Genomic DNA, 17224 nt, shown 5'->3' with positions numbered 1-17224 from the left:
TAAATCAGATTTTGTTTTATGCAACTTATACGGCAAGATATATAATTGATGCATAAAATTATTCCGTGTTAGTCTATATCATACATTGATTGTATTAGTCATACAATCTCTACACAAAACCACCCATATATGATTATAATATCCAAATCCTGTTCCCAATTTCGTTTAGATTTGTAAAGCTCAGGTTTAGAACTTGCTCTTTGCCACAAAAGGTACATTGCAGAAGTAAATTTCCATACAGTCCCTTGTCTAATAAGTTTCCATTTCACTAAAAGGGGGCAATAACCTTTGATCCAAGTTTACCTCTTAAAAATCTTTTTTATTTGAAGGAACTCTTATTTCTCTTCTAATTGTTATACCATAGCAAAATTGCACAGCAATAGATGATTAAAATATATTTTTTTGCAAAGTTAAAAGATCAAGATTAAAAAGTATGAGGTAATATGAATCTTTATTGCCCCAAAATGTATTAAAAATTGGTTAAATAAAACAAAAACTTCAGTCAAACCAAATGAAAATTTGGTATTGAGGAAAAAAACCCCAGCCATGACCATATTTAATGCAGAGCAGACTCAAAGACCCAAATAATCTGCTCCCTCTCCAAATTTTTAAACCTTTTAATTCTTAAATGCACTGCTGAAATTCCATTACTGTTAAAATTGAAGAATACTAGGCTCTCAATCAGTTTATCAAGGAGAACAAAGAATGTAATGGAAGAATCAATGGAAAAATTGATGCTTTTTGTACCTTTAAGTTTGTGATTGTTGTCTTGTTTCCTTCCATGTGAATGATGCATTTGGCATCCAGATCTCTTTCTCTGCACAAAAATTTAGAAATTAATAAGAACTTGACACAAAAAATATAATACAACAAAAATATCAGAAATGCTCTGCTCTTAAACAGGCAACCATTTTCTCCCTCACAACATTTTGCATCTTTTTTTTTTTACAGAAATGTGGTATGGTTTACTTTTTACTGGTACATGAATAATCAAATCTTTGGGGAAAAAAAATCTTCAGCAGGAGTTTAAAGATCATTGCCAAAAAAGGCTTTTAATGAACTAACAGCAACTCCTGGTGAAAAATTTGTTTTCAAGGATTTAGTTATTCATTTTGGCTATTCGTTCCCCAGCAAATCATCCATTTCTGCATGTCAACATTCCTGCTTCATTTCCAAACTCCATTCGTTACTGTTTGTTGTTGATCCACATTGTAGTACATTTACATAGAATCTAATTATATCTGATAAAATTAAAAGCCTTTAAACCTGCCTGATTTCATGATATGTCAGATTCCATTACCAAAGTTAAAGTTCAGGTGAGAAAATGTTAAAAATGCAGCAATATTACAGATCTTACTAATTATATTTACACCATGATATTTATATATACTGAGCTGCATATTACAAAGGAGAGGAAAAAAAAGTTAAGGCCAATCAAAATCAACCCTTAACTACAGATCTCAATCACGCTGCATATAAAATAGGCAGGTGACAAAGGTTCAATCCCAACTTAAAAAGGGACAATTTCAAAATTAGTTAGCATGTGTTATTTAATGAACATCAGTGGAATATAGCAATTACAGTGCAGGCTATCAGACAGAACCAAACTGCCCCTCTAAAGAGATTGATATCAAACCATCATGATTGCCGAAGAACATCTATAGAAAAATAGCCATTTAACTCACGTTGAACACCAAAAAAATTTCAAGCTTTTGACAAATGAATGACTGCTTCAGAACACTCCAGAAATAAATATTATATAATGCATACTACACAAAGGAACAGCATCCTCAGGTAGAAACGGTCATTCAATATGTCGGCTCTGAACCCTTTTATCAAGAGTGAAATAAAATATTTTATCTTGGTCTTGGTAAAGGGTTCAGGCCCAAAATGTTCTTACCCATGGATACCATCTGGCCTGCTCAGTCACTCAAGCAATTAATTCTTTGTCTGCTAGAGATTCCAGCTTCTACTTACTTTGTTTCTCTATTGCATAATGCTTAACCAAGTAACATACTACAGATTACATTGGCATAAAATGTGTATCAGTATGTAGAACTAAACAAATTTTTTTTAAAGCAACTTTGACAATTTCATCTCATCCTAAATTGCCTTTCAGTCAATTAACTTTTGTTTTTAAGTGCAATTGTAATCAAGCATAGGGGGTAATCAGTTTCTATACAGCAAATTTTAAAAATAATCAGATCATTGACTTTAATGTTAATTGAAGTATGAATATTGCCAGGGCACCAGGAAGAACTTTCTTGTGTCAAAAACTACAATGGACCCAGCTAAATGTTTCTAAGAGAGTATGAGTTCAAGTATTCCATGATTAAAATAAACTTGCTTAGGGAAAAACCAATAACATTAAAAAAGATTTTCTCTGCTGTTACATTTTGTTAATTATCAAAGCACATCAACATCCTCTGAAACTTGTAGCTCACATCTGACATTTTTAGTGTTCAAAAATAAATACACTTGTGTAAAGGCCCACGCACAGAGAAGCGAACCGGCCCGCAAAATGGCCGAAGAACGTGGTGGCCGCATGGACCTGGGGGTGACACCGGCCATCGTTCCAGGAGACCTCCGTGGAGGACAGACTAGGAACTCTGGTGGGAACACCAGCCAACCCGAGATTGGTGCTCTGATGACGTGGGCCCCCGACGTCAGTGCCAGGAGCCCATATTAGCAGAGCTGCGAGTGCAATAAAGCAGTCTTCAACTTCTCATGTGTGTCTTCCTTCCACGCTCATCGTAGCACGTACGCTACACTGTTGACCACGACAGGTCCAACCGGCAGTTGGACCCAAAGACAATGGATCAAGCAGAGCCAGCAACCATCCACACATTCTCCCTCAGGCACCCAACATTCTGGGTGTTGCAACCACACGTGGTTCCAGCAGGCCGAGGTCCTGTTCCAGCTTTGCCGCATCACCGCCGATGATACCCACAACTAATGAGTGCCCTCGATGAAGCCACAGCTGCAAGGGTTGTAGATTTCCTGCAGCAGCCTCCGGAACAAGGCAAATACATGGCCCTCAAAGAGCTACTAACCCGCTCTATCAGGCCTTCCCAGCATGAACGTGTCACCCAAATTTCTGCATATGGACAGACTGGGGCACAGGGCCCTTTCTGGCCTAATGAGCGAGATGCTCATATTAACTGAGGACCACAAGCCTTGCCTGCTCTTCAAGCAGATCTTCTTGGAGCAGGTGCCTGAGTATATATGGCTCTTGATCACAGATGACGATTTCACCGACCTTTGGAAGATTATCGCCCAGGCATACATGCTCTGGAGAGCAAAGAAGGACACCAGTGCCATCATAGACCATATCAGTAAGCCCCATGAATAGTCCCCAGTGAGATCAAGGCCAGCAGAGAGGCAAGTGAACACCCAAGGACAGCTATGCTACTACCACCGTCGATGCTGCCCATCCTGCGGGTTTTTGGACAACCGTCGTTGATGGGTGCGGAAGTTGGCCCACTTGATAGACTCCTCCATTTCTGGAGTTAATTGTCAGACAGACACCAAGATAAGCGTCCTACCCCCCTGCAGGCCTTAACACCCACTGTGGTGAAAAGGGCCCAACGCCAAGGGTAGCCAACAGCACCTTCATTCAAATATTCAGGACCCGCACCATTCTCCATTTCGGCAACAGCCACTTTATATGGACCTTTACCATTGCGGCAGTGGCACAACTGCTCCTGGGGGTCGACTTCCCTCAGGCCCACTGCTTGCTGTCAGCCTCAAGGGACAGCCTCTGGTCCAAAGGTCTCCCCACCTCTCGCTGGCAAGATGTGCTTACTAGTGCCCTACACTCCATCCGCTCCCTCCTGTGCACCGCGACCAATGCCACCCCCCATGAAAGGACGTTCTCTTTCCCGAGGAAATCTGAATTGGGAACGACCATACTGGCGTGGCTCACGGTTCTTGGTCCGGTCCTCTTATGACACCACATCCGGTACTCAAAATACAACCCCTTGGTTGACCGAGTGACTCATCTCCACGTGAACCCACATTATGCCCAAGTTGAGTACCCGGACGGGCGGGAGGACACAGTCTCAGTAAGGGACCTATCCCAAGCCGAATCAGGCGCAGCAGTGCCTTTAACTCAAACTCCCCCAATTCCTTCTCCCCCAGGTCATGTGCTTGAACAGAGGGACCAGCACCACCCCACCAGCTCAGGCCAGACTGTCGACAACGCCTTTGGGGAATTGAGCGAAGCAGTGGCCGCACCCTATGGGCCTGTCGACGACCCCAATCCCGGCACTACGGCAGTCACACCAGATGTTTAGGCCCCCTGACCGGTACAGCCCCTAACCTCCATCCACCCCGGGGTCAGTTCTCAAAGAAGGGGTGAATGTGATAGTACAGATTCTATCACCAATGTGTATATGTACAGATTGTAGTGTAGGATGACTGTGATTGGCTGAGAGTGTAGCCACACCTACTGGCAGGTCTTAAAGGATTGCTCCTAGCCAGACCAGGTCATCCTGGACTGATCGACCTACTTGTGATATGCTCCAGTCTTTTAGTTAATAAAAGCTTGGTTTGGATCAACAAGTCTTTGGTTCTTTCAACGCGCTCTACAATCATGCCAGAACTTTTCAGACTGCCTCTGGGGGAAGCCAAGCTACCCGCCCTCCACCTGGACTCTATAACACTCTCAGACAAGGAGTTGCCCACATCCTGGCAGAGTTCCCCTCGATAGCGGCACCACAGTTCTCCATGGTAAGGCACCACATAGTGACCGAGGGCCCCCCGCTCCACGCCGACACCCGCCCGAGAAATTCAGCCTGGCGAAGCAGGAATTCAAAAATATGGAGGATTGTACACCGCTCAACAGTCCCTGGGCCTCTCCCCTCCACATGGTTCCCAAATCAACAGGGAGTTGGAGACCTTACGGGACTACTGCCACCTCAACGAGGCCACCATGCCCAACAGATACCCTGTACCCCACATCCAAGACTTTGCCGCCAACCTGCACGGGTGTTCTCCAAGGTGGACCTCATCCAGAGGTACCATTAAATCCCAGTTCACCCCCAGGATGTCCCCAAGACTGCCATCAAAAACTTCTTTGGTTTCTTTATATACCTCCACATGCCCTCCAGTCTAAAGAATGAGGCACAAACTTTTCAGTGGCTGATGGACGCAGTAAGTCGGGACTTCCCATTTGCATTTATCTATTTGGATGAAATCTTCATTGCCAGCTGCAGCTGAAAAGACCACGCCGCCCATTTGAGACAGCTGTGCACCCAGCTAAGCTTGTTCGGGCTGACCATCAACCTCACTAAGTGCCAGTTTGGTCTGGACACCATTGACCTCCTGGGCACAGAATTGAAGCAGTCTGGCACTTAGCTAAGCCAAGCACGGTGAAAGGACTACAGGAATTCATCAGTATGATAAACGTTTACTGCAGCTTCATACCAGAAGCGGCACGCATCAGGCACCCCTCTTTGTGCTGATAACTAGCAAAGCAAAAGACATGGTTTGGGACAAGGAATCCTCCAGGGCATTCCAGAGGGCCAAAGGTGCGCTAGACAATGCCACCCTGCTGGTCCATCCAAGTCCCGAGGCACCTGCTGCTCTAAATATTGACCCTCCAGCACAGCGGTAGGGGGTGTGCTAGAACAACTCATTGAGGTCCAGTGGAAATCCCTGGCCTTTATCAGCAGGCATCTCTGCCACCCAGAACTCAAAGACAGCACTTTCGATCAGGAGCTGTTAACACTGTTCCTGGCAGTGAGATATTTCCACAACCTTTCGGAAGGCCAGCAATTTATGGTGTTCACTGACCACAAGCCACTGATTTTCACTTTCCATAAGGTGTCAGACCTGTGGTTGGCCCAACAGCAGAGGTTCTTGTCCTATCTGTCCGAATTTACCACAAACATTCAACATATCGTGGGGAAAAACGTGGTGGTCGATGCTCTGTCACACCCCGCAATCGAGTTGATCTTTCCCAAGGGGTTGAATACATGGCCCTCACCAATGCACAGCAACAAGACCCTGAGATTCCCACTTAGAGGACAGTGGTCTCCGGTCTCAGAGTGGAAGATGTCCCAGTCAGCCAGGTAACCTGACACTGCTGTATGATGTTTCTATCGGCAGCCCCCACCTCATCATCCCAGTTGCATGAACACGCCACGTTCTCAAGGCTATCCACAACCTGGCACACCCTGCCATCCACACCACAGTCAAAATGGTGGCCAACAGGTATGTCTGGCACAGCCTCCGTAAACAGGTGTGCTAGTGGGCCAAGACCAACATGAACTGTCAGTCCTTTAAAATGCAGGTTCACACCAGAGTGCCCACAAACATTTGAGCCGGCACGATGCGGGTTCAGCCACATGCACTTGGACTTAGTGGGGCTGTTACCAGTTTCCCACGGGGTAAGATACCTGCTGACCATGGTAGACCACTCCACAAGGTGGCTGGAGGCAGTCCTGCTGGCTGATACCACCACAGAAACATGTTCAAGGGCAGTCATGGGTGTCCCGATTTGGTGTCCCGGAGAACCTCACTTGGGATAGAGGGTCCAGGCTCTGGGCAGTGTTGACTAACTTTCTGATTACGCAGCATCACCTGCAGGCCAAAGGGTTGGTGGAGTCCTTCCACAGGCACCTCAAAACAGCCTTGATGGCCCAGCTCAAGGTCCCACTGGGTGGAAGAATTGCCTTTGATCCTGCTGGGAATCCACAACACGCCGAAGGAGGACTTCAATGCCTCAGTGGCGATGATGGTTTACAGTGCCCCTTTAATCATCTGCATGGAATTCATGGCCCCCAATAAACCCCCGGAAGACCCTGCAGTATACCTCGAGCCTGCAGCAGAAGCTGGGGTCATTGGTCTCGTGGCAACCCCACCGCGGGGCCAGCCCAAGTATAGCATCCTGAATGACTTAACAACTTGCCATTACGTGTTCGTGAGGAGGGCACACACAGACCACCATTACAATGACCCTACAAGGTCATTAGAGACAATGGTTCCACCTTCGTCCTCGACATCAGCAGAAAGGAGGAAACCTTTACTGTCAACCCCTGAAACTGGCATATCTGGATCGTAATGAGCTGGTGAGCACTCCGCCCCCTTGGAGCAGGGGCAGGCCACCAAAGGTAAAGGACAATTGCCCGCCTGCCAGTTCTGCGGGGGGGGGGGGGGTCATCATGTAGCCCCTGCACAGAGACATGAACCAGTCCACAAAATGGCCGACAAATGTGGTGACCATACAGACCTGGAGGTGACATTGGCTGCAGCCAATGACAGCTTCTTGCCTTCTGCCATCAGATTCCTGAATGAACAATGAACTGCAGACACTGCCTTTCTTTGACTTTTTCTTGCTTTTAAAAAAAAATGATTAAAGTGGTTTATATAACTGCACTGTGACACTGCAGCAAAACAATTAATTTTGTGACATGTTCATGACATTTGAGACATAGCAATATCTATCAGTCATCTTATCCCTTGCATTCAATGACTGTTTAAAGTCTGATTCATAGACATCACTAGGTGCTGAGTATCTTCTCTGGTGATGCTCTGCCAGACCACTACTGCAGCTCCTGCTTGTTTCAGGGCTTGCCGCCTCAAGTTTTCTCTTCAGCATATGGAAGCCATGATCAATTGGATTTGGATCAGGTGATTGACTTGGCCATTCAAGAAATGCCCATTTTTTAAGCTTTGGAAAATCTCCTTTGTTGCTTTAGCAGTATGTTTGGGATCATTGTTTTGCTGCAGGATGAAGCACCATCCAATGGGTTTGGAGGCATTTGCTCACACTTGAGCAGACAAAATGTTTCTATACGCTTTGAAATTCATTTTGCTACTGCCATCAGCAGTTACATCAATATGCACCATTACCTGTGGGAGCCATACAGGCCCAAGCCATAACATCCCCACCACCATGTTTCACAGATAAGGTGGTATGCTTTGGATCTTGGGCAGTTCATTTACGCCTCCATACTTTACTCTTGCCAATATTCTGATACAGGTTAATCTTCATTTCAAGATAATTTTGCAGAATTCTGCACACGCTTTTAAATATGTTGGCAAACTAATCTGACTATCCTGTTGTTAACTAGTGGTTTGTATCTTGCAGTGTAGCCTTTGTATTTCTGTTCATGAAGTCTTCTGCAGACATTAGTCATTGACACATCCACACCTGCCTCCTGAAGAATGTTTCTGTCAGACATACATTTGGTGATTTTTCTTCATTATGATGAAAATTCTTTTGTCCTCAACAGTAGAGGTTTTCCATCCTACCAATCCCTTTGAATTACTAAACTCACCAGTATGCTTTCTTCTTAATGATTTTCCAAACAGTTGATTTTGCTAATCCTGAAGTTTCGGTAAAGGATGTGCAACAAAGACCTTTAATATACTGTACATACCATTGTTTTGTTCCAAATATTATGATGCCCTGAAATGAGGGGACTAGTTTTAATATGCTGTAATTTCTACATGGTCAAACCAAAATGTACACAAATACCCTTTAATAAAATCTGGAATGTGCACTTTAATAACAAGTGAATTGTTTTATTACAAATTTTAAACTGTGAAACACAGGGGCAAATAAAGGAAAAAAAAATGTTTCTTTGTTCCAACATTAGAGGGGACTGTACATGACATCACATACAACCCTGAGATTTCTTTCCCCCCCACCCGTGCAAGCCAGGCAGAATTTCTACTTATCAGTAATTGAAAAAAAACTGTACTCAAGGGAAGATATGTAGTATACAAAATAGAAATGAAACAAAGAATAAACAAACTGACTGTACATGGAGAAAATAAATAAAGTGCAAAGTAAGAGTCCTAAAATGACTCTCAAATTGAGTTTGTTGTTTAGGAGTCTGATATTGGAGGTGTGGGAACTGTTCTTATACCTGGTGGTACTAGGTTTGTGGCACCTATACCTCTTACCAGCAAGAAGAGAGCATTTCCTGGGTGGTGTGGATCCTTGATGACTGCTGCTGCTCTCCAACAGCAGCATTCCATGTAGATTTTCTTGATAGTGAGGAGAGTTTTGCCTGTAATGTATTGGGCTGTGTCCACTACCTTTTGCAGGCTTTCTGCTCAGAGGTATTGGTACTCCCATAATGATGCAGCCAGTTAGCACACTTTCCACTACACATCTATAGCAGATTAGGAGATCACTTTATTCAGCACCTCTGTTCGCAACAAAAGCAACCTCATAGTGACCAACCATTTCAATTCTGAGTCACACTCCTGCGCTCACATCCGTCCATGGCCTTGAGTACTATTCCACCCTGACCACCCACAGATTGGAGGAACAACAACTTATTTTCTGTTTGGCTAAATCTCGACAATTCTCCTTTTGACAGCACAGTGGCAATGGCATTTGTGCTGCCAACTCACAGGTCCAACCACCTGGATTTGCTTCTGGTCTCTGGTACAGTCAGTGGGGAGTTTGCACATTTTTCTTGTGACCAGAAAGGGCTGCATTCTTCACCCCCTGCTCTAACCATTTTACACTTACAACTATGTGGTTCGGTACCACTATACATCTACAAATTTGCTGACAATACTCAGGAGTGGGATGTAAAGACTGGTGATGACTCAGCATACAGCAGGGAGATGAAAAACTTGACTGAATGGTGAACCAATAACAACCTTGCACTCAAATATCACCAGAACTAAGGAGGTGATTGTTGACTTCAGGAAGGGAAAACCAGAGGTGTACGATCCATTGGGAGATCAGAGGTCGAGCGGGTGAGCACATTTAAGTTCTTGGGAGTCACCATCTTGGAGGATCTTTCCTGGATCCAAAAGATTAATGTGTCACAGTGCAAAATGAAGAATGAGAAAATGATCAGAAGTAGTGAAGTCAAAGTTAAGTAAAAGTTGTTTACTCAAAGAGGCATGCGCAGCTTTTTTAAAAAAACCCGCGCATTCCAAATGATGTCATCGCATTGTGATGTCATGACGTCATTTGGAACCTCCCGAGCCGGATTGATTAAGCCTCTGGTGTGCTGCTATATGCCCCCCCCCCCCCTTCAGAACCGAAGATAGGAGATTAACCCTCTGATGCTAATACTATCCACTGCTCTTGCGCGGTTGTCCACGCCTTCACATCGGGGGTTGTAGCAAGGGCTGATCAAGGTCAAGATGAGTGGGCTTTAGTCGGTCAATTGTAAATGTCTCTGAAGCCCCCCCCCCCATGTCTGGTACACAAGTTGTATGATTGTTTCATAGCACTCTGAAGGGGCCCTCATACGGCCTCTGTATGGGTGGTCCGTATGACTTCTAAGCACAAACACAAACTCACAGTCCTAGAGTTCCTTTGGGATGAAGGGCATTATTGTTCCATGCCTTCATGAGGGAACTGGGGCCAATTTTCCAAGCTGCTCCCGCAGTATTCCCAAGACATCAGTCAGTGGCACCTCCTGTCCACGTGCTGAGGGCACAAACTCCCCAGGTTCAATGAGCGGGGCTTCATAAACCAACTCTGTCGATGAGGAGTTAAGATTACGTTTGGGTGCCATTCTTATTCCCAGGAAGATCAAGGGGAGCTTGTCTGCCCATTCAGGTCCCTGGAGGCGGGCCATCAGTACAGCCTTCATGTGCCTATGGAACCGCTCCACCAGGCCATTTGACTGCAGTCCGAAGGCTGTTGTGTGGTGGAGCTGTATTCCCAGCAGTCACGACAAACATCCCAGAGTGCAGAGGTGAACTGTGGGCCTCTGTCAGAGGTGATGTGTGTGGGTAGGCCAAATAGAGATAACCAGGGAGCAATAAGAGCTCTGACGCATTAATTGGTTAATGAGTCCATCATAGGAATAGTCTCCAGCCACCTAGTGAATCCATCGATGATTGTTAACAAGTACCTAGACTCTTGTGACACCAGAAGTGGGACGACAATGTTGACATGCATGCGGTCGAATCTGTGCTGCAGTGGCTGGAAGAGTTAAAGCGGCACCTTCACGTGCCTTTGGACTTTTGCAGATTGCCAGTCCATGCACATCTTTGCCCAGTACATGACCTGCTTTTTGAGTCCGTCCCATACAAACTTGTCAACTATCAGGCAGACCATGGCTCGAATGGAGGGGTGGGACAGTCCATGAATGGCATCAAAAATGTAATGTCTCCACGCAGCAGGTACAATAGGGTGAGGCTGACCTGTGGAAACATCACACAGGAGAGTGGTACATTGTGGGCCAAAGGCTAAATCCTCGAGTTGCAGGTTTGTGACAGCAATTCTATAAGATGGGAGTATGTCATCCTGGCATTGAGCTTTGGTGAGCCCCGCATAGCCTATACCCAGAGAGAGGACACAAACTGCTTGAACGAAGGAGCGGGACAGGGCATCAGCCACCACACTATCTTACGGGAAATATGTTTTATCCTGGTTGAAAACTTGGATATGCAAGATAGGTGGCATTGCTGGAAGGATGACCAGGGATCTGATGCTTTCACGCAAATGTTAGCGGTCTGTGGTCAGTAAAAACTGTGAAGTCCCCGCCTTCCAGAAAAATAGCGGAAGTGTCTGACCGCTAGGTACAGAGCCAGCAGTTCCCTATCGAACGTGCTGTATTTAGTTTCCTGAGGGCAGAGGTGCCTACTTAAAAACGCAAGAGACTTCCTTTGTCCATTAGTGTACTGTTCTAAGACCCCCGCCTACTGTGGCGCTGGATGAGTCCATCATCAAGGCAGTTGGAGCATCTATTTGTAGATGGACAACAATGTTGCCTTCGCTAGGGTGTCTTTGGTCTGCTGGAATACTACCGACGTCTCCACTGTTCGCTCTAGTTCTTTGGCATCAATGGACAGGAGGTCAAAAAGTGGTTTCATTATATGAGCTGCAGAGGGTAGAAAATGGCGATTCTTCTTCTTTGGCTTGGCTTCGCGGACGAAGATTTATGGAGGGGGTAAAAGTCCACGTCAGCTGCAGGCTCGTTTGTGGCTGACAAGTCCGATGCGGGACAGGCAGACACGGTTGCAGCGGCTGCAGGGGAAAATTGGTTGGTTGGGGTTGGGTGTTGGGTTTTTCCTCCTTTGCCTTTTGTCAGTGAGGTGGGCTCTGCGGTCTTCTTCAAAGGAGGTTGCTGCCCGCCAAACTGTGAGGTGCCAAGATGCACGGTTTGAGGCGATATCAGCCCACTGGCGGTGGTCAATGTGGCAGGCACCAAGAGATTTCTTTAGGCAGTCCTTGTACCTTTTCTTTGGTGCACCTCTGTCACGGTGGCCAGTGGAGAGCTCGCCATATAACACGATCTTGGGAAGGCGATGGTCCTCCATTCTGGAGACCTGACCCACCCAGCGCAGTTGGATCTTCAGCAGCGTGGACTCAATGCTGTCGACCTCTGCCATCTCGAGTACTTCGACGTTAGGGATGAAAGCGCTCCAATGGATGTTGAGGATGGAGCGGAGACAACGCTGGTGGAAGCGTTCTAGGAGCCGTAGGTGATGCCGGTAGAGGACCCATGATTTGGAGCCGAACAGGAGTGTGGGTATGACAACGGCTCAGTATACGCTTATCTTTGTGAGGTTTTTAGTCCTTTGATGGTATCAGGACTCGCAAATTTGAGGATGGCTTCCACCTTGCTAGGCAATGGAACGATACCCGACTACTGATCTGATGTCCCAAGAACTCAATAGAGGACTGCCTGAATTTGCACTTGGCAGGGTTCACAGTTTGCCCGAACTCCTGTAGGTGGCAGCAGAGTAAACGCAGATGCTGCAGGTGCTGCTTGTGGGAGTAGCTGGTGACAAGTACATCATTCAAGTATGTGAAAAAGAAGTCCATGCCATGCCCCACTGCATCCACCAATCACTGGAATCTTTATGCAGCATTTTTGAGCCCAAAAAGAATTCTCAAAAATTCAGAGGCCAAATAGTGTTATGATGGTAGTCTTGGGCACATCGTCTGGGTTTACAGGTATTTGGTGGTACCCATGCACCAAGTCAATTTTAGAAAATATCCTGGCCTCATGAAGATTAGCTGTAAAGTCCTGTATACGGGACACAGAGTAGCGGTCTTCAGAGGTAGCATCATTGAGACGCCTGTAATCCTCACAAGATCTCCAGCCTCCTATGGATTTGGGCGCCATATGTAGCGGGAAGTCCATAGGCTATCAGACCTGCGTATGTTTCCGAGTTCTTCCATTTTTGTGAAACATGATTTGCAAGCCGCAACTTGTCAGGTGGCAGTCGTCAGTCTCGGGAGTGTAGAGGAAGCACTTGAGTGAAGAGGTGGTGTGTGATGCCATGCTTGGGTGTGGCAGTGGAGAACTGGGGAGTGACAATGTCTGGAAACTCCACAAGAAGTTTGGCAAATTCATTGTTCGAGTACTCCACATCATCTGGGTGTGGGGCGGGTAGTTTGAATTTTCAAATGCAGAAAGTCTGGAACATTGTGGTGTTCATCAACTGGCAGCTTTTTAAGTTCATCACCAGTGAGTGGGAATTGAGGAAGTTGACAACCAGCAATGGCCAGGACACAACAGCAAGAATGAACTTCCATGTGAACTTATGGTCATCAAATTTCAGGGGTATAGCCCATGTGCCATAGGTACAAATCAAACTGTTATTCACCGCAATGAGCACTGGACCTGCATTCCTGGTACAGGTGTCAAAGCCCGAAATTAACTCAAAATTAGCACTGGGAGAGTTCATCCCAGATGTAGAGTAGGCAGTTACATGGCCAGCCGCCATAGCCTTTGTCACGGAGTCATGCTTGTCCAAGAGAGCGTGTGCCCTCGTCGCCAGTACTCGTAGAGACTTGGCCTTTGGGTGTGATGCAGCACTAATTTCTGTGGGCCTTGAGCCTTGCTGTTTCAGGCGCCACAGAATGTCTGCATGGGCGGCAACTGTTCGAGGGTTGAAGTCTTCATCAGCCAACATGAGGCGGATGTCTTCTGGCATATGCTCTAAAAACAATTGCTTGAAGAGCAAGCAAGGCCTTTGGCATGCCAACATATCATTCATCAACTCCAAAGGGGCGTGGTCCCTCAGGCCATCAACATGGAGGAGCCATACAGCTCGCTCACATCGTGAGAGACCATAAATCCAGAGAAGGAGGGCTTTTAGGGCTTCGTTCTTGCTGAGAGCTGGTGGGTCCCAAACGAAATTCACTACTCGACCAGCTAGGTCCTGGTCGAGGGTGCTTACCACATGATAGTACTTAATCACATCCACTTCTATCTTGCGAATGTGAAATTGCGCCTCAGCCTGTCCAAACCAAACTTCAGGATGAGTGGTACAAAAGACAGGGAGTTTGAGCAAAACCACTGCATTGTCCATTTTGGGTCCAAAATCCATTTGGGCCTGTTGGGGTCACAAATGTAGCAACTGTGTCACAGTGTGAAATGAAGAACGAGAAAATGATCAAACATAGTTCAGTCAAAGTTCAGTAAAAGTCATTACTCAGACACATGCAGCTTTTTAAAACCCCGCGTGTTCCAAATGACATCATCACATTGTGATGTCGACATCACTTGGAACTTCCCGAGCCGGTTCGATTAAGCCTCCAGTGAGCCACTACAGTGGCATTGTTAAGAAACAACCTCAGTGCCTCTACTTCCTCAGGAGTTTCCTATGACACCAGAAACCCCATCAAATTTCTACAGATGTGTGGTGGAAAATGTGATGACCAATTGCATTAAAGTCTGGTATGAGGACACCAATACCCCTGAGCATACAGCCCTCCAAAAGGTAGTGGACACAGCCCAAAATATCACAGGCAATACCTTCCCCACTGTTGAGAACATCTATAGGGAACACTGCCGTCAGATAGCAGCAATCATCAATGATCTGCACCACTCGCCACATGCTCTGTTCTCATTAATGCCATCAGGAAAGAGGTACAGGTGCCACAAGACTCACACCACCAGGTTTAGGAACAGCTGCTACCCCTCCACCATTAGACTCCTCAACAACAAGCTCAATCAGGGACTCATTTAAGGACTCTTACTTGTGTACTTTATTATGCAATAGGGAGAACTTAAAAACTTTGTTTACATTCATTATCGGTTTACAGTTCTTTCTTTACATAAGAACACTGTGTACAGTTTTTTTCACTACCAATAAGTGGTAAATACTGCCTCACCTGCTAAAAAAAATCTCAGGGTTGTATTGTGATGTAAAGCTTAAGGTTCAATTATTGTCACATCATACTACATTTAGAATGTTACATACAGTGCATTTATCGAGGCAGTTTCTTGAATCATTGAATGTGGACCAGTTGACTGTCACATATGATGTCATCTGTATCCTCAAACCATCGCTGAATGACTTTCTTCACTGGGCCCACCCTTCTCAGCTTTTGTTTGCATGTGGGAAGTATTACCATAGCCCAATGAACTCACTTGTCAGAGTGTTGGCATGGAACTGCAGGCATTCTTTCTGGTCAGGTCAAGGGTGTTGAGACCTCTGATGGGGCAGGAGAGGTGCTGGTGGAGTTTAGGTAGCCCAATCATGGGTGGCTTAGTTGAAGTGCCCGGACACTATTAAATCAACTTTAGGATTCTTTGTTTCGTGATTGTTGATGGAGTGAATAATTCATTTAACTCTAGCTTCATGTTCACCAAGGCAGTCTGAATAACTGATGCAAATTCTCATAGCAGGAAGGAGGGTTCATATGCATTTTATGCAACAGGACTCATACAATACAAACTGGTTTATGGACAATTATGCAAGCTTTTAAAGGGTAATCAAAAACAATGGATGAAATTATAGCCTTTACAGAAGGTATAACTGGATAATAAACTTAGGACTGTGACAGAGCATATAGATATGTTTTTGGGAGATAAATTGGGAAAGGTTTGTTTGAGTAGGTCACATACAAACACATGGATTGTTGTTTACAAAAGACAATAGATGAAAGAGCATGTCAGAGCTGCTGCTGTCTGGAAGAGCTTGCAGTTCTAAGAGGGTCATGTAGTTTTGCAAGCAGAGAGAGTCAAACAGGCTTTCTCTGTCTGTGTGTGAGAGAGAGAGAGAGAGAGAGAGAGAGAGAGAGAGAGAGAGAGAGAGAGAGAGAGAGAGAGAGAGAGATCAAGTACAGTGTTACAGCCAGCAGCTGGGACTGGAAAGGACAAGCTGGCAAACTTCTAGAATGTCCCATTTTTGGAAAACGGCCTGGTCAAAGCCCTTGTGGTTCATGCAAGAGGAGAGGACTGGCTGTCTAATGTTTCACTTGGAATAAGGGAAACAAAAAGGAACTCTGTGTTGATCTGTAAGAAAGAGGTTATCATCTGGAGAACTCTGAAGGGGGCAAGTTTTGTCAGCAAGACACTGGAGTGGCAGATTAAAAAGGAATCACTTGTGGATGTCCTGGAACAACAAATCTCTCTCTAAACCGACAAGAACCTTCCTAAGCAGTAACCATTTACCTTTCAAGCGCCAAAGCCTGGTGAACTTTATAAATGTTAAATCTGTGCACAGTATAAGAATCACCTGCAACCAGTGAACTTGGAGGAATGAGAAGTGAGATTGGACAGTGAACCAATTCTCTGAACTTACACACACATTACATACACATGCGCTTAGAATTAGAAGGGGGTTAAGTTGAAGTGTGATTCTGTTTTCATGTTTAAAGATAATCAAAAGCAATTTTAAAGTAACCATTTGTCTTGGTGAATATCTATTGCTGCTGGGTTTTGGGGTCCTCTTGGCTCGTAACAGCACAAAGCACCATATGTACAAATATTTTGCCTCCAAACTCTTAAATCTGGGTGAAATTCCAAGAGTGTATGGAAGAAAAAAAATAATGCACCTCTGTAATGCTAGTTTAATGATAGCATTGTTAACTTCCAATGCTGGCACAAGTTACTCCCTTTGATGATTTTCCTTATTCATCTGCAATGGCCAAGAGCACAAGATAGTAGAAATGGTAGTACAGTAGAACCCAAAATTCAAAAATCTTGACATTCATAGGAATTTGAAACAATGTATAGGAAAGTATAAATAACACTGAAGCGACCTTAGCATTTAGTTCCTGTTCCTTTAAAGAAAAAGAACTTGTGCTTTCACTAGTTTCCCTCACTCAAATTATCATCCTTTAAACAGCTGTGTAATTTCAACAATGAAAAACAATTAGTAGTTCTTTTTTTAAAGAAATAGTAGTTCTTTTTTTTAAAAAGAAAAACAATTTGGCAAACTGATATTGGTATCACACATCTACCATAGGGAACTTCTTTGGACACTTTGTTCAATTAAAAAAGGAACTACAGATCAATTGGCCTGGCATAAATAACAAGAATAATTATGA

General features: G+C 45.0%; 1 protein-coding gene across 5 annotated transcripts in view; it reads right to left on the bottom strand.

The window, feature by feature from the left end:
• kif16ba (kinesin family member 16Ba) overlaps positions 1-17224 on the bottom strand; it is a 200215-nt gene that overhangs the window by 180621 nt on the left and 2370 nt on the right. For 4 of the 5 annotated variants that reach the window (XM_069931783.1, XM_069931787.1, XM_069931785.1 and 1 more), the window contains exons 1-2: positions 7235-7325; positions 748-817 (exon numbers count right to left, since the gene is read on the bottom strand). In XM_069931783.1, the coding sequence (XP_069787884.1) occupies positions 748-817; positions 7235-7284 (120 nt within the window). In that variant the 5' untranslated portion in view covers positions 7285-7325. Of the gene's footprint in view, positions 1-747; positions 818-7234; positions 7326-17224 lie in introns of those variants that run through there. The other variant, XM_069931784.1, reaches the window with a different exon arrangement.

This window comes from Narcine bancroftii, chromosome 4, assembly GCF_036971445.1.
Source record: "Narcine bancroftii isolate sNarBan1 chromosome 4, sNarBan1.hap1, whole genome shotgun sequence".
NCBI lineage: Eukaryota > Metazoa > Chordata > Chondrichthyes > Torpediniformes > Narcinidae > Narcine > Narcine bancroftii.
The sequence above is the reverse complement of the archived record's forward strand: the minus strand, read 5'-3'. Positions and strand labels throughout refer to the sequence as shown.